The following is an 18,903-nucleotide window of genomic DNA, read 5'->3' as shown; positions in this document are numbered from 1 at the left end:
CTCATTAATGATTCAGTATCATAAAGCTTCTGTCAGTACCATGTTTTTACTTTATCTTTGGCATTAAATGCTTTTATCTAAATTAGTAGAACAATATATGGACTCTTTACAGGTTAAGTGCAATCCTATATAAAGCACATCAAAACCAACTAGAGAACTCTGTTTGCTTGGCAGAATAGTAAGCAGTAGTTGTTGACAAGAAATTCTAAAACTGAAAAAGAAGCTCCATTCATTCACAAGCAGGCCGTCATCATAGCTAAACAGATTTTCTCTCTTTGGCAGAGTGGACGAGAAGAAGATACAGCACTAGGACAATCTCTATTCAAAATAAGTAAATCTTGAAAGAGTTGCAAAAATTTCTAAACTTAAGCGGGGCTGTGATTTAAAACTTGGCCCTTCGCTGTGTCTAAACAGATTTTCTCTCTTTGGCAGAGTGGACGAGAAGAAGATACAGCACTAGGACAATCTCTATTCAAAATAAGTAAATCTTGAAAGAGTTGCAAAAATTTTTAAACTTAAGCGGGGCTGTGATTTAAAACTTGGCCCTTCGCTGTGTCTATCCTGCATATAACTAACTTAATGCAAGTGTTCTACAAGTTACCTTTGCTGTGTTGAAAACAACATTTTTGCAGTCTGCAAGAATGCTCACAGACCAAGCAGGAAGGAAATATGAATTCCCCTTGAATGTGACGTTGGCATCTACTTTCCTATCATAGTTAGCAAGAAAGGCTACACAATCGTTTGAAGTTTCATAGTACACATGTGCCTGATCAAACAAATTCATTCTGTTTTTTGGATAAATTCACTATTTTGGATAAATATACTGTATCCTTTGCCTATTTCCGAAGACATAAACTGTAATGATCATCAGAAACGTCTATTGCATGCGTCCTCTTATGAAAAACTCTTTCTCTTATCACTACCCACCATTATAGTGGGGGCTATGGGGAAGAAGTCCTTGAATTAAATCAGTCGGTTCAAATGTTCAACAGAAAAATTGGCCTCAATCTACTGTTGTCCAACTCATTATAGGAATAGAAATATCAAGTCAAGAAACGGGTTCTTCATTTTCCTTTTAAACAGGAACCAACCAATATCAAATCTAAAATTACAGAATAAAAACTCTTCAGAAAATCCCTTCATTACACAATCAACAGATATTTACAGCACCCAACACTAAACTCAAATCCAAGCACAGACTGTGATAAGCCTACACATAATGGGCAGAAGACACATTAACAAACAGCCATTAGAAAGAAATGTTTGAAAATAAATGGAAAATATTGAGATCATTTACCTCAAATTATGCCGTGACAACCTTAGGTCTTGTTTTCCTTCTGATTCAGTCTTCAAATTCTGGCTTTTCCCCAAAATTCATGGTACTGGCTCAATTTAGGGATATTTGCTATCTACTACTCTACTAAAGCTGCCCTATCAGCTTGGGTAGCTCTTTTTTTTTTTTTAACAAAGATGATGGGAAAGTTTATTGAGAATGATACGTGCCTCATTGCTAAATTACAGAACCAAGAGTACCAACAGCTACCATTGGACAAAAATGAAATACCATATCTCAATGGAAATATTCATAAACAAGAGTTTGCAGTTTTGAGTAACATTAGGCCAAAATTACCTCTTGTTAGGAATCTCCATTGCTTGAAACTGAATTCAGCTGCACAGGGCAAACAATAACTTGTGCAGCATTTCAACCTAAATCATCTAAAATTGCAAAACTTTTATAACTTCTTCACTATGACCAGACACTCGTTCAAAAACCTCTCAAGCTCTGATGTATATACACTAGGAAAAGTCCGATAATGGTCAACATGAGGTGATGCACCAAAGTTGAATGCCCACACATTTTTCCCACTTCTCTTCTGTTCTTCAACAAATGACTCAACTGATGAGAATGGAATGACCTTATTAGCTGAACTATACAGATAAAGATGTGGGCAAGAAGGCCGGTTTTTTGAAAGGACAGAGATTATCTTTGTCAACTGCTGTTTGACGTCGTTCAAGTTTAGGAGATAAGAGAAGAGCTTCTCAAATGCTGACAAAAGTAAGGTTTTAACGGACAGGGGCTCCTTTTCTCGCAACTTTGAGGTATCAACTCCACTTTCCAATTGATTTCTTCCTACAACTACAACTGATGGATAAGATGATGAATTGTATTTCTTTAGCAGGGCTGCAGTAAATCCAGCAGCCCAGACCTTGGGATCTATATTAGCGTCACCTCCTGAAGCAACAATAATTCCCTTGATTTTCTCCAATAAATCTGGCCTACTTTGCAAATTCTCAAGAATGGAACCATACCTCCTCAGATGCTTCGGATTCGACCCAAGCCATCCTGACGTGCGCGGAGTATACATATACAATTAAGCTCATCCTAATCAAGTTTTACATTTATAAACTCCTAAATACCCCACACGCGATTTATCGCAAGTATACGAATCGTGAGCGAGTATAGGGTATTAAGGGTCGATCCCACAAGGAAGATTGCAATTACCGGTACTACTAAAGCTTCTCTATTATTTAGACTATCAATGAATTATAACAAATTAAACCTACTGAAATTATACAAAATAACAAATGAAAGCTCCTTGGGTTGTGGTATCCCTAACTACTCATGCAAGTGCTATATTTGGATCATTGAATACTACATCTAGGCTAATTATGGTGTAATTTCCTTATGCATTTGAATCCTACTTTCGTAGTGAATCAATTATACTCATAACTAATCCATACCTATTTTCATGGTTATGAAATTAGCTACAAGTTCATTTTTTCAATGAAATTACATGAAATGAATCACTAAAAACCACATAAGTGCACCTCTACTTTCGTGAGTGTACTCCCTATGTTTAGCACTTCTTGAACTAGTGTTAAATCTCAATTTCCATTGCAGAAACAACACCTTAGATAATCACAATCAATGGTACCAGATTAATCATGATTTAAAGAGCCAAAGTGCTAAATAACTTGCTCAAATCATAGCAATCAAATAACCAAATAATAAACACTAACAATTATAGAAAGTTCAACCAAACCCAAGGTATAAACTTTAGAAACACATAATGAACACAAAATCCAGAACTTGTATATTAACTAAACTTGGAATCAAATACAAAAGATAAAGAAATTGGAAGGAATACAACCCTTGTCACATGAGCTTTCTTCCTTGCCTTCTTCATCCTCCATCTTCATCCTAATCTAGATAATAAACAAGAATGGAAAAGCTACACTACTCTATACTAAGCTAAACTAACACTAGGGAGATGAAAGAGCTACATTTCTGCAGCTTCAAGCTCTCCCGTAGCTCACTCTCTATTTTTCTTCTATGAACTCCAATCTCCTTTTTTGCAATGAATTTGGCTATTTAATGATGAAAGGTGGTCAAGAAATGAGGATTACATCTCCCTTTTACAGCTGGGAATGTTTCTCACATGTCTAGCATCCAATGTGAGTTGGTGGAGGTGAAATTGAGTTTTACGCGTACAGAGCAGCCTTTTCTGACCAGTGATCCGAGCTGCTACAGTACCTCGGATCCGTATGGATCCGAGCTCGGATCCACTAACCCAGAAACAACCGAGGGTTCGGATGAATAGTGGATCCGAGTGTGGATCACTTGCTCTGTTTTTGGCCCAACTTCAACCAATCTTTTCTTGATGTTAGAGGCTGAACCAGCTCATGTCTAAAACACGAAAGTTGTAGCCTTTTGAGTTATCTTTCTAATGCATCAAGAATCACCTCATTTGGATCTGTGTAGGCTGAGATATGACTGAAATACCCTTGCCTGCTCATTGCCCTGTTCCAGCTTCGACCAGTAGAAATTTGCTATTGTAATTCGGCATTTTGACCTGGAAAACCTTCAAACTGGATTTAGATGTCTTCACCAAAGTTGTAGATCTATCTCTTATCTTCAAATGGGTTCAAGAATCATCCCAATCCGATCATTGTAACTCAAGTTATAGCTGAAATACGAAAATGTGTCAAAACTGTCAAAATACACAAAATCCAAGTAAAAAGTGATAAAAACCTCATTTAATCACTTAAAAACATTTATTCACCAATTATAGCCAAAATGATTCATATTCTACCAATAATATAACTAAAGTGACTAAAAATAATATAAAATATCATACAATTATTACGTAAATTAGTCACTTATCACATCCCAACAAAACTGCAGCAAAGATTGGCCCTTTATCCCCGATGACCCCATTTTCTCTAGGGTGAATTCCATCAAGAGCGTAATTCCAGTGGAAAGATTTAGCTTTTTGGTCAGAGAAAATGCGGAAGAAGGTTGAGGTGGAGAAGAATGAGTTGAGGAGAAACAGTGAAGAATTGAGGGAATGGGAAAAGCCAAATGGGGTTGTTGAGGGGTGGTGGGGAATGTGGGCGTTTGAGAAAATAATGGAGTGGTGATTTTGGGGGTTAATAAACGAAACTGCAGGAGTTGGAATTGGGCGATGATGATGATGATGATAGTAAGGAGGAGGAGAAGGAAGCAGTGTGGAAAAGGGCTTTAGAGGAAGCGGCTTTTGGAGAGGGAAAAGGGAGTTGGGAAGATGGTGTCCGAAGGCAAAGAAAGAGGGAAATGAGTTTTGTCTGAAATTTGGCTAAGTGTTGAGTGTTTTTCTTCCAAATCAACTTTAAATGACGTCGTTTCTGCTTCTTTTAGAACCCCGCCTCTACTCTTTCAATTTTCAGCTTCCCGCTTCCACTATTGCACACTAAAAAATACGCCTTGTCTCTAAATTGTTGAACCTTTTTTAATAAAAGTAAAGCCTTCTATCTCTTTTTCTTTTCCCAATCTTTGTGTAATTAACATTGTTTATTATGTTGAGCTTTTTCATTTCACAAGTTATATTAAAACTTTGGAATATGAAAATTTAGTATTTTTTGATTTTTTTCTTTTTTTTCTAACATAGGCTTTTTAGGATCTCTACAAAAAATAATGTTCAAAAACTAAAAGGCTTATTAAAAATATATTTATGATTCAAAAAAAGACCTTTTAATGTAAATATTTTTGGTATCAATTTAATAATTTTATCAATTATGCACGAATTGTGGTTTGACAAGACCAAACAATCTGTTTAGTTGATCAAATAACCAAAATGGTTTACTAATACATGCATGAAACACTAAATCTATTTGATACAAGTACTGATTCATACACCATAAAAAATTTGATTATTGTAAATTGTACTCCCTCTGTCCCAATGAATTTGTCGTGCTTTGGGAATCCCACATTTTTTCAACAGTGCTCCGATTTCAAAAGGTAATGGGTTATGTTCCAAGAATGCCCCGGTTGAATTAGCTATGCAGCCTGACGTGTTGCTCCATTGATGGTAGGATAGAGTAGTGATATGATTGTGGGACCCATACATATGATATATTTTCAAGCCCTTTTGGAGAAAGTGCAATGCACGAATCCTGCTGGTTCTAACGTGACACTCACACACCATCACATGAAAATTCTCTATTTCACAGGTGAATTTTGGGGCCCACTAAAATATAAGAATCTTGTTGTAAGATTTAAGGGTATCAGTGGAAATCGGTGAAAGTTTTTATTACCATTATTGGTAAGTGACACTAATTTTGGGACGGACTAAAAAGGAAAGCATGACACTTCTAATGGGACGGAGGGAGTAATACATAACAAACGCCAGTCATGCAATTGTCAAGATTTTTACTTAATTTCATATTAAATTTTATTATTCTTTGCCATTATTTTCACACTATGTTAATCAGTAATTTTCCATATGTTGTCAAGAGAACTAAATAATGAATTCATGATATTTTTTAACTTTATAACAAGGTATTAGCTAAATTTGGAATAATTAAAAAATAGGTATACATTTTTTTTACAATACCTTCCTTATTTTGCCAATGATAAACACAAAATAAAGTGTAAAGCATAGGGTGCCATAATAGAATTAATAAAATTGGTTTATCACGTACGAGGCTAAATTGCAAAAGATAAGGTGTCATGGTAGAGTTAATGAGATTAGTTTACCACATAAGGGGCTAAAATATAAAAGTTCGGTTGTCATAACATAATTAATTAAATTTATTTACAGCATATGGGCCATATAGAAAAAATTAGGGTGGCATATGGGGCTAAAATGTAATAGTTAGGGTGTCATATAGTAAAATTAATAAAATTTATGTACAACATATGGGCCATATTGAAAAAATTAAAGTGGTATGTGGGGTTAAAATGTAAAAATTAGGGTGTCATAGTAGAATTAATAAAATTTATTTACAACATATATGCCATATTGAAAAAATTAGGGTGACATAGTAGAATTAGTGAAAGTAAGTTGGGAATAAACACTTTGGACAGTGACGACTAGTTGTTGTCACTAATTTAGAACTGACAACTATATTGTGACGATATTTTAAGTTATCACTGTAGGACCAATTTCAATGACAATCTATTTTCCAGTCGTCACAATAGTGATCTCCCGCCACACTGGCTAGTTGCGCACCATCCATATTGTGACGACTTATCCCATGTTGTCACTGTTAACGGGTGAACCCACAATCAACTATGACGACATTAAAACTCGTCACTAAAGTTTTCAATTGTGACAAGTTTCTCTGTTGTCACAGAGAATGTTGTCACAAAAGGCCAATTTTCTTGTAGTGTAACCAAGTTAAGATGGCAAATTACCTCTAAGATATAATGGAAACAAAAACTAGCCTATAGCAAGTTTAAGTTTAGTTTTCACAAGAAAGGGATGCAAGCAGTTGGTTTTGCAAATCTAAGATAGTCTAAGCACAAGTTTTTTTTCAAGAGAGGCTTAGACTACCTCTATTTATAGGCAAACCAAAAGTAAAAGTACATGAACTTCACTTAATGTCCATTTATGAATATAGTATACCAAATACATGAACTAATGAACTTAATGTATCTTCATTTAATGTTCATTCATGAATTTAGTACTTCAAGTACATGAATTGAATAGTTCCATGAACTAATGAACTTAAGAAGATAAATCAATGTATCTTCACTTAATATTCATTTATGAATTTAGTACACCAAATATATGAATTGAGTGATTTCATAAATGAACTAATGAACTTGAAACGATACATCAATGTACCAATGAATCTTATAGAAAATTCAAAAATCAAACTTCTAGACATGAAAAGAAAGATCATGTCACAAGTCATGATCAATTTTCATACTACAAACTAATTTCCAACACATATATGTCTGTTTACATCGATTATGTTTATATGTTATTGTAACAAAATATGTTTTTCTATGTAACATATTGCACTGGCTCCTTGGAACTGATCAAAGATTGTTAATCAGTGGAAGTATAGGGATATCACGCTGCCGGCCGCGAATTGGACGCTCAACTGAAGACAGCTGGAGAAGATGTGATATGGAAAACATTTGAAAAATTCGAGCACGATGAACCGATTGGAAATAAAGGAGGTAATCAGGCGAATCCCTCGATCGTATAACCATTAATTTCTTATTCACTAGTGCTGGATTGTGCCTAGAAACTAAAGATTTGTGTATCTTTGGAATTCGAAGTCAACAAATTTCCAAAATAGATCGTTATATTTTTAACTGTTATAATATTCTTCGTGCAAGTTGCATTCATGTTACAACTTAAATTCGAGCTTTTCCAGCTGACGGCCAGCAAAAACAAATCATGTTGATTTCACTTTTGATCCTACCAATCGCGTTTTCTCTATTTTTTATTATTGTCGTTTTTCATCTCTATCTTCTAGCTCTCTTCTGTTTTCTCTTTTCTTTCTTCTTTTCTCGCCATGCAACTCCTTAAAGAAGTCTATGGTGAATACACAACCAACTGAAATTTATAAATACTATCACTGGTGAATTGTTAGTAGTCTTAATTTAGTACTTGCATATCAAATCTCAAACGTAAACAAAGGTCACCCTCGTTTTTATTTCTAATTGTACAATCTTGTAATTAAATAATACTTGTTAACATACCGCTACATGGTCGAAAACTAAAAATGGTACAGGATAGTGCCTAGAAACTAAAGATTTGTGTTTCTTTGGAATTCGACGTCAACAGATTCCTAAAATGGATCTTATATTTTTAACAGTTATAATATTCTTCGTGCAAAATGCACACATGTTACAGTAAAAAAATGAGCCTGGTGTAAAATAAAACCTCATGCTTGCATCTAAATTCAATACATCTTAAAAGTTGGAAATAACTGCAGGTAGTTTCCTGATTTTCCGCAGAGAAGTGTTCTTGAAAGAGTGATGACATTGCTGTATCTGGACTTCATCCCACTGAATTGCATCTTAAAGAGCAAGAGGGGATGGAGGAGGAGGGAGGAAGGACGGGGAGGGTGAGGAAGGGGGGAGGAGGAGGGGTGGAGAGTGTGGCAGTTAGGGGTGGCAATCGAGTCAAAAACATGTTAACGGGTCAAGTCAAGAATTGGGTATAACAGGAGATCCGTTGACCCGAACACAACCCACTAACCTTTGACTGGTCAATATGCCTGACTCGAACACAAGATTTTTAGGTTAGCGGGTCACCCGAATGACCAGAAACATAATTCCAATTTACTAATCTACTGCTATAATTTCTAACAAAACCAATTCTGCCCAAGACTAATTATATAATCATTTACTAAAAATCTCAATAAAATAATCTCAAACCAAATCTGAAATAAATTAAAAATTAAAACACCGTAACAGTATTTTATCGCAAGCCAAATCTGAAATAAATTAAGAGATTTTTAAAGTAAGAAATAACATAATACATAATTTGTCCAAATATAGCAATTCCAACTTCACACAAATTAAACAAATTCATTTAGGAGTAAGTATCTAATGCCTTTGGGAAAAAAAATAACTTAGTTTAGTTAGATAAATTTTTTTTATATTTATTAAATTATTTTTAATTCATAAACAGGTTATCGGGTCAACCGATGGGTAACCTGAATTCGACCTGTTTTCTTTTCGAATTCATCGGGTTCGACCAGATTCTGACCTGAACCTACGAATTCTCAACCCCAACACATTAATTTTGTATTAGATTTACGTTGTACTTTTAGGTCGTGTCAGAAATTGTCACCCATAGTGGCAGCAGTGGAGGATAGAGGAGGTGAGGAAGGTGGTGGTATCTAATGGATGGTGATGGAAATTAATAAAATTGAAAAAAATACTCCAATAAAAAGCACAGCAGAATACATTGCCAAAAAACACACAATCTATACGACCCATCTACAGTAGAAAATTTTTCAAATACACTACTATAGTGTAATTTTTTAAATACACCTCAAAAACATCTAATCCATATGACTCATCTGCAATAGAAAGTTTTTTACATACAGTACTAAAGTATAATTTTTCAAAAACACCTGATCCGTACGGTTCATTTATAGTGGAAAGTTTTTCAAATACAGCACTATAGTGTATTTTTTTCAAAATACCATTAAAAACTCCTAATCCATACGATTCATCTATAGTGGAAAGTTTTCAAATAAAACACTATAGTGTAATTTTTCAAAATACTATTAAAAACACCTAATCCACACGATCCATAGAATATCAAGCCTAGAAAATTCAACTGTACCTACAGAATGAACTAGAAATATACTTTATGGGGCAAACAAAACTTTGACAAATTTAAACTTAAGTATATAACATAACACATTTTCAAATTTTTGTTGAGGCAAGAGTTTAAAATTATAATGACAGTTCAAACCCCTCCGCACTACCTTCTACTTCTTTCGAGGAATACATCTGTTAGTCATCATTTGTAAATTAAAAAACATAATTGGCCAGCCTCTCATATGTTGATGCATTTTTTCAACATTTTGTAAATCTTGATTCTTGCACAAAAAAGCAACTCAATTTTCACAAAAGAATAATATTGTCATCCAAATTCAAGGTGCAAAAGAATTTACAGAGTTTTGATGCAAAAAGGTTCTACCATGTCCTTAAGATTTTTCAGTTTTTTTGGGTACAAAAACGTTAACTTTGGCTTGGAATGAGGTCATTTCCCTTTCTCCTTAATCTTTTCGAAAATAAAATGAAATTAAGAGAAGAATTATATACTTTCCTCTAGAAATCTGAATGTTAAAAGTATACCTTCTACCCAAAGTAATAGAAAAGAAAAAACTTCTACCAAAAATAAGAGAAAATAAAAAGAACAAGAAACTATGTTTGACAATATCTTGAGCATTATAACAGAAAATTTAGTGTTTGAGCATTATATATATCGAACTTGTCAAACAGAAAACATTAAATGGTCATTTGGCATCGAGTTTTGAAACTGAAAGAAATCTTGAAAAAAAAACTATTTTATTCTACAAATGTGTGTTGACCTAATCTTCTTGCATCGAAGCTTCCCATGTATTCAGGGATCACGAGCATGGTTTTGCATGTGCTTGAACCTGAACGTGCATTAGTGAATACGAAAAACCTATGGTTCATAACAATGTCAAATCCGACGAAATTCCATCCTAGAAGGAAGCTCACTCCTTCTCCCCTATATATATAGCTTGTGCTCGACTAGCAATTTGCAACCGTAAAACAAGCTATGGAATTCCTTGGGCATCTCCTTCTTGCTGCACTTCTAGTTACTTTTCATGTGCTTGCAGCAAATGCCCAACACCGTGGAGTATTTCCAAGTGCTCGTGCCTTAAATAAAATTGATCGTAGTGCTGTCCCCTTATCTCCAAGCTTTGGTATAGATGTACTCAACCGGAGCAGTTTTCCCAAAGGGTTCATCTTTGGGGCTGCATCTTCTGCTTATCAGGTTCGTGATCTATTTATATGTAGTATACATGTAGTTCAGGTGCTCATTCAATTGGTCATTATTGTAATGCTAGACTCTAGCTTTCGTTCCCATTAAGTCAGTCATGCTTCTCATTTCTAGATGTTCTAAAATATTTGTTATGCTTAAGAGGTCAAAGCATAATTTTTATGAATCTTCATTTTATCTCGTCCTATTTAATTATAGTACCTCATTTTTTTTGTTAATTATTAAATTTTTGCCTATTTGAAGGTAAGAGAGGGAATCATCGACCAGACAACATTACCATCACTAAATTATCTCTAAAAAGTTCTTATTATCTTTCTCCTTCCTTTTTTTTTGGGGGCCCCTCCTCTGTAAGCATTCCTAAAATGTTGGAAGTGAAACAAGGATTCAACAATTGCGACGCTGAGAATAATTATGACTTTCTCAAAATTTTTGTATAGGTTGAAGGCGCTTGGAACATTGATGGCAAAGGTCCAAGCAACTGGGATGTTTTCACTCACAAATTCCCAGGTTTACAGTTTTAGAACTTTTTTTGCCATTAAAACAGTGATTTTTCCCCCGCTCACTTAAGCGTGGAGGCATTAGGGACGCTCCGTGTCATTTTCTTGAGCACAGATCTTCTTTACTTCAGAATATATAGATTGCATAGCAGAATTGAAAGATCCATATATACACATGGTCACATATATAGTTTGCTCAGATGTGAACCACTTCTAATATTGGGCATTCAATTTTGGGCAAGTTATTTACATGAAAAACGTATACTTTCGAGAATTTAATATTGCTATTAGTATATTGGTCCATCTATCCTATTAATTATTAATTACTACAAAAAAAGAAAAAAAAAGCATTGGTCTATGCTATTAAGTTTCGCACTTCTAATGATTACCACTCTCCCTTCTCCAAATTATTCATCACATCCTAATAAATTGTTGCACAAAAAAAATTGTCAAAACTAGTAGCCTAGTCTGACCAACTCCATTCTGAAACTACAGGTAAAATTTCAAATGGCAGTAACGGAGATGTGGCAGCAGACTCCTACCATCGATATAAGGTAATGCAAACCAAATCTTTTGGCTGAAATAAGTTAATAGTAAAGCTAAAATATCATACATGGAAAAATAGGGCACGAAAATCAACGAGCCCCGCAAAAATATACCTAGTTAGAAAAGAAAATCTGTTATTTCTGTTTATTTACGTTGACTACAATCGTTGCCACACAAAAAAAAAAAAATTTGAAGTGCGTCTACAATGCTATCTTTCTCGTGTGACAGGAGGATATCAAACTCTTGAAGGAAATGAATGCAGATTCTTATCGCTTCTCAATTTCTTGGCCTAGAGTAATTCCTCGTAAGGCTTCACTATTTTTTTTTTTTTTTTTTTTCACTTGAATCTTTATTTATGAACTGAAAAGAGTACAAAGAGAGACAGCAACCAACTACTGCCTAACAAGCTAAAGAAGCTCTACTCCTACGAATGTTCGGAACGCCTAACCGATCAAGATTAACATCACCCCTCACCAGGCAAGGCAACTCAGAAAATGAAACATATGTTGAGTTAAACCCAGCGTCCACACCCACATTGGCCAATCTATCCGCAGGCCTATTCGCTTCCCGAAAGCAATGAGAAATCTCTCTAAACAACCCCTTAGCATTCAACACCTCCTGTAAACCTCGTTGCAACTGCCATGGACACCTCACCGTTCCCCGAATAATCTGAACTAACACCAATGAATCTGATTCGATGTGCAAAGCACTGTATCCCCGATCTACGGCCAACCGAATCCCATGAAGAAGCGCCTCCAATTCCGCCTGCAAACTTGTTAGCTCCCCAAAAAAACATGAGAACCCTAGCAGAAACCTTCCCTCATAGTTACGAATGATGCCTCCCCCTCCACTCATGCCAGGATTACCTCTAGAGCAACCGTCAGAGTTTAGCTTCACCACCGACTGCTTCGGACACCGCCAACGAACAATTTGCACCTGATAACGACGTGCCAAACCAGCCACAGATTCAAAGAAACTCGGCCACCCGCGGCAAGAAGAAACAGTATTCTTAAACCTAATCTGGAATAGGTCTCGCAGATCACAAAAAATTCTATCACTGACTATAGCAACAGGCAAACTCTGACCCTCGAACACAAACTTATTCCGCATTTTCCACAAGTGCCAACAAATCAAAGACGGCAACTGTCCCCAGTGGAGTCGCCAACTGTCGCGCCCCACTTTTTGAATGAGATGATGTGTGTGTGAAGTGTGGTGTGAACGTGTGCAAAATGAAAAGTAAAAAGGCCATGGGACTTTGGAAAGCGACGATTTGGCCAAATGAAATTTTAAAAAGGGTTTTTTAAATATGAAAACGGAGTCGCCACTTGGTATAGATTTGGGGTGTACCAAGTCACCCAAAAAAGTGTTTTTTAAAGACAAAGTAGTAAAACCCTTTTTAAAACGACTCCTAGTCCACGTAAGCCAAAGAAAAAGGTTCGGGGGTCACGTTTGACAAAGGGGAAGGCAAGGATAGAATCCAAGGCACCCCTTTGACCTAGCCAAGGCTAGTTGCGCGACTCAAACCAATTTTTCCTAATTTTTTCTACCCAAGGTATGTATCGCGTATTGGATATGTCTATATGAATGCAAAAACCTAGACCTAGGGGGATTGGGGGAAATTTCTCTTCAAAGGTTGAGTGGTGCCAATCACATTAATTGTGAAGCCCAATAATGATCCTTTTGGAGAGGTCACACCTAAACCTAAATGACGTGAAAAATGAGTGGAATGCATGCCATGTGAAAGTGTGAGTTTGTGTGAAGTGAGAAAAATGATAAAAGTAATAAGATAAGAGTGAAGGTGTGCAAATGTAGATGAAAGTACTCGTGTGCGAGTGAAGATAAAATGCTCGTGTGCAAGTGTAGATAAAAGGGTTCGTGTGCAAGTGGAGACAAAAAAGTGTTCGTGTGCAAGTGAAGGTGATAAAAAGGTGCATGTGTGCAAATGAGACAAAAGTGAAAGTGTAATGATAGAGTGGATTGAGAATGCATGAGCCTAGGGAATTCATGCATATTGGGTACGGGGAGACCTAAATCGTGACTTGATTTTCCCTTTGATTAGAAGGCAAAACTAGCGTGCTAAGGCTATCGAGTAGCCACACTCGCTCGTTTTCCTTATCAGAAGGGGACGCTCAGGCAAAATGAACCCTATAGCTAGTATGGGATGCAAAAACTAAAGTGAGGGGAAAGGGAGTCGAGGAGCATGCCAAATGATAAAACTAAGGGAAATGCTTGATATGTAGTGAACAGGCAAATAATGCATTAATGAAAAACAAAGGAAAAATCCTATTGGGTCTAGCGTTGGACTAGCCCTTTCTATGAATTCCTAATGAAATAATGAGCCACAACTAGCGTTGGACTAGTGTGGTGACGTACATTCATCAATTCCATTCATTCATGGTTATGAAAGCAAGTAGACATGCCAAAACGCTCGTAAACACGTAGCACGTAGCACTTAGCATGCTCGACTAGATACAAGAGCCTACTAAAGCAATTTAACACGTAACAACAAAAACAAGCAACCAAGGGGAAGGGGAAATGGACAGATGCTCTCCGAGCCCTATCTATTACAAGCCAAGAGGTGTACACATACCCCATAAAAGCATAAAGGGGAAGGGAAAATGGACCAAATGCTCTTCGAGCCCTATCTATTACAAGCCAAGAGGTGTACACATACCCCATAAAACTTAAATAAAAGTAAAAAGCAAGTAAATGCATGCAAAGAGGTAAGGAAAGCGGAGTAGGCATGCGTATTCACATAACACGTAGGAGCACGTAGGGTCAAATGAAGTGCAAATGAAGGATAGAGTGTACCTCCCTTGAAGCGACGCCCTAACGTAGTGAAATTACTAACTTACCCTCCAAAATAATAAAAAGGTCAAGGTACCACTTAAATTATCAAATAATCACACGAAACAAAAATTAAATATGAAAAATTAAAGTTAAACACTAAATTGAGTCAATTAAAGTATTTACATAGACAAACCAATGAAATTTGAAATGCACAGGTTTAAAGCCAATTGTGACAATTTTTCACTGGGACTTGCCCCAAGCCTTAGATGAAGAGTATGGAGGCTTCTTGAGTCCTAAAATTATGTAAGTCAAGATCCCTCTTCCTATAATACTACTATCACAACCTAATTGATATTAATGAACTCTAAACATGGGTGATAATTTAGTCTAGAAGTGATAGCAAGCAACATATACAACACAAAATAGTTTATTTTCCAAAAAAAGGAAAACGAAAAAGGAGCAAAAATAGACATACATAACACAATTTAGGTTATTTTGTTTATTCCACATATATCCAGTATAGCAAAACATGATTCTGCGCACTATAAATATTATAGCAAATATAACAACTGGTTGGAACCAAATAGAAGACAACCTTCACTTGCCCTATTCTATCAAATTCAGCCCAAGAAATCATTTATGCAATCCAATGATAGTGTTCTATATACTGTAAGAGTCAAGATGCTTTTGGCTTTTGGATTTGATGACGTTTTATACTTTCCAGAAAGGATTTTCATGACTACGCAAATCTACTGTTTGCGAGGTTTGGTGATCGAGTGAAAGATTGGATCACATTGAATGAACCTTGGACCTTTAGTTCAAATGGTTATGATAGTGGATCCTCTGCTCCTGGTCGATGTTCTGCTTGGATGAATAATAACTGCACCGGTGGAAATTCAGGGACAGAACCCTACTTGGTGGCACACCACCAACTTTTGGCTCATGCTGATGTAGTTAAATTATACAGGAGAGTGTATCAGGTTATTGTTGCACTTCTAATTCAAACTGACATAGAATTTGATCGTAATCAATATTGAGTTCCATAATTACTATTACTAATTGAATTGTGCATATGGTTTAGGCTCGCCAAAAAGGACAAATTGGGATTACACTAGTCGCTGAATGGATGGTGCCATTTTCAAATTCACCTCTTGATCAACGGGCAGCCATTCGTGCCCTTGATTTCATGTTTGGATGGTAAGTGTGCGAATAAACGTTTGATGAAGAAGATTGCTAACAAAGTATGTATATAAATGGCCTTTCGAAAAAAAAAAAAAGCCCTTTCGAAAAAAAAAGAAGTTTTTTCGGCCCTCATTGAGGCTTTAGGAAATCGAAGGCTCTCTCGGCTTAAATACAATTAAGTTGTACTAGTTCAACATGATTTTGTCCAAGCATCTAACTTCCGATGTAAAACTTCACTTGGCAATTTATTATTATTATTATTTTTACTTTAACGTCTTTCCAATGGATACCTAATCTTCAATGTAAAATTCTCTTTGACCATAGTGTTTTTCCCAATTGGTGCGCAGCCTGCACCCAATGGTGCACCTAATTTAAATAAAAATATTATATGAATGTGAACACTCAGAATTATATTGTTTTTCTTGGTAATAACACCTCAAAACTCTCTTACCGAATGCCAATTGATCACTTGCTTGCTAAACCAGTTACTGCATGTCAAAGAGTTTTTGAAGTCTGGAATAATCTTTATTTTCACCAACATCTTTACAAATTAGATAGCCACATACTACAATTATGTAGGATGTTAACTTCTTGTATTAGTCCCCATTTTAACACTTACCTATAGAAATGCCCCGCGTACACAGATTAATATTCTCGTGTAATATTAGGAATGCTTTCTATTAGAAAGATCAAGGTTTCTTAAAATTTTCATGTTCAACATGAGGAAACGTCTAGTTCTCCTCTTGTAAAGTTACGTCCTGTGAATAAATTTTGGAGTGGTGTCCCTTCCCGACCCGTTTGGTAAGTAAATTTTTTGGGTGTTTGTCTAAAACTTTACTATAACTTACTGTAAAAGTTTTTTAAAAAATTTTTGAAGTGTGTAAATTTTTTAATATTTTGAAATGTATTGTTTAAAAATTTTTTAAAACCTTTGAAAAGTTTTTTGAGATTACTGTAGCTAAAGTTTTTAAAAAACTTGTAGCAGATAAATTTGGCAAAACACTCAAGTGCCAAACAGGGCGGTTAGCCAAAAAACAAAAGAGTGCATGCCTACAGAGCTAACACCTATTCAATAAAACGCTACATTCAATGAGAACTAGATATTGACACCTATTTTCTATTGGCATGTGTTACAGGTTTATGAACCCTTTGGTATATGGTGATTATCCCGCTTCAATGAGAATTCTTGTCCGCGACCGACTTCCCAAATTTACACCAAAGCAATCTAAAGAACTGATAGGGTCATATGATTTTCTTGGATTAAATTACTACACAGCTAATTATGCTGCCCATGTTACAACTCCTCCAAATAAGGTGAATTTAAGCTATAGCACAGACCAGCGAGTTAACCGTACACGTGAGTTTACTTCAGCTTGCAGCATAAATAGTTTCAAATTTTGCAAACATTTTACAAGAAATTTATTCATTATTTATTTTTATTATTAAATTTTGAATAACTTAACGTTGCGCACTATAATGTCAGCGAGCCGCAATGGGAAGCTCATTGGCGCACAGGTAATTAAAATGTTTTAATAGCGTACAATTATATTATATCTTCCAAGTTCCAACTGTTGAATTTTAATAAATCAATTGATATTTTGAAAATATTTTGTATAACTCCATGCAAATTTCGAAACTGACTATGCAGGCTGGTTCAACTTGGCTTCATATTTATCCAAAAGGGATTTGGGATCTCCTTCTCTATGTAAAAACAAAATACAAAGATCCAATCATTTACATTACAGAAAATGGTACATCTCAGCACTTTTCTTCTTCTCCTCCTCCTTTTAATATATATATATATATATATATATATAATTTTATTAATGTGCTCTCTTAGTAACGGTACTCTTCTCTTGTGCTCTTCTTCTTCTTCTTATTCTTCTTCTTCTTCTTTTTTATGTAATTTTTATCAAATCACAAGAATAATTCATACCACATGCACTCCTACATGTTACTCTATTAACCGGCAATGATGGCTACCCAATGTGCATTAATCTTAACTTATATCTTATTCTTTCAGGGGTTGATGAAGTAAACAATCCCACATTACCACTTAAGCAAGCTCTTCAAGACAGCTTTAGAATCCGATACTACTATCAGCACCTTCAGTATGTTCGAAAAGCAATCAAGTGAGTATCTTCAAATACGTCAGTGAAAATCATGAAACAAATTACTTGGTCAAGTTAATTAAACTTTATATTTTGAACCCATTAATGGGGCTTTATTTCACTAAACTTTGTTCATTTTTGTGTTTTATATAAATGTAGAAATGGCGTTAGAGTGATGGCATACTATGGATGGGCAATTATTGACAATTTTGAGTGGAGTGCTGGATATAGTGTCCGTTTTGGAATCAATTATGTAGACTATAGTACCTTAAAAAGATTCCGTAAGCTCTCTTCTTACTGGTTTGAGAGATTCCTCCGCAAGTAAAAGTTCACATATTATTCAGCAGCGACATGAGGTGGCCATGCTTAGCTCTATTCCACTACGAAGATGCAACAAAGTGGAAGACAACATTTGCCGAACTTTATTCAGTTTCTATGCTCTTTTTTTTTTCCTAATTCAGTTTCTATGCTTTGATTCAATAATTGAAGAATGAAGAGGAATGAATTGTAAGACTTGTTGTTGTTGATCAATATTATTACTTTTTTTAAGAATGCAAATCATGCTAATCCAACTGAATTTTTTTATCACATCACTCAGCTCCCTAATATGTTGAGTTTCGATCATTATGGTCCTTTAAGTTTAAGCAATTACAACTAGAAATTTTTGGATGAAATAATGTGTGAATTGAATTAAATATACGATAAATATGATCCTAAATTTCTAATAAAACACTTTGTATTGGCACAACATTATTGGAGCTTTTGTCCCTGGTCGATGTTCTGGTTGGACACAAAATAATTGTATAGGTGGAGATTCAAGCACCGAACCATATTTGGCAGCACATCACCAGCCTTTAGCTCCTGCTGAAGTACTAGGGTTATACAAGAAACACCATCAGGTTTTCTACTTTTTTTTTTTAATAAAATATCTTTTTTATTTTTTATAAAAATTTTGGCAGAGTTTCCCCTTATAAATGGACGAAACTCCCTGCCAACAAACCCAAA

At 35.4% G+C, this 18,903-nt stretch overlaps 2 protein-coding genes across 2 annotated transcripts; one reads left to right on the top strand and one right to left on the bottom strand.

Annotated features, from left to right (window-relative positions):
* Positions 1-1,733: 1,733 nt before the first annotated feature.
* LOC140016118 (uncharacterized) lies at positions 1,734-2,366 on the bottom strand. Its single transcript, XM_072069339.1, has one exon. It carries the CDS (start codon positions 2,364-2,366, stop codon positions 1,734-1,736), a length of 633 nt encoding a protein of 210 aa, XP_071925440.1.
* An 8,181-nt stretch (positions 2,367-10,547) lies between these two features.
* On the top strand, positions 10,548-18,240 carry LOC113691646 (beta-glucosidase 12-like). Its single transcript, XM_072069338.1, has 12 exons — positions 10,548-10,766; positions 11,210-11,279; positions 11,765-11,823; positions 12,044-12,119; positions 14,821-14,908; positions 15,330-15,585; positions 15,687-15,802; positions 16,924-17,144; positions 17,271-17,302; positions 17,436-17,538; positions 17,811-17,919; positions 18,058-18,240. Exons 1-12 carry the CDS (start codon positions 10,548-10,550, stop codon positions 18,221-18,223), a joined length of 1,515 nt encoding a protein of 504 aa, XP_071925439.1. The 3' UTR covers positions 18,224-18,240.
* Positions 18,241-18,903: the final 663 nt, after the last annotated feature.

The sequence above is a fragment of the Coffea arabica genome, chromosome 1e (assembly GCF_036785885.1).
Source record: "Coffea arabica cultivar ET-39 chromosome 1e, Coffea Arabica ET-39 HiFi, whole genome shotgun sequence".
Lineage (NCBI taxonomy): Eukaryota > Viridiplantae > Streptophyta > Magnoliopsida > Gentianales > Rubiaceae > Coffea > Coffea arabica.
This window is presented reverse-complemented; position numbering and strand designations above follow the sequence as displayed.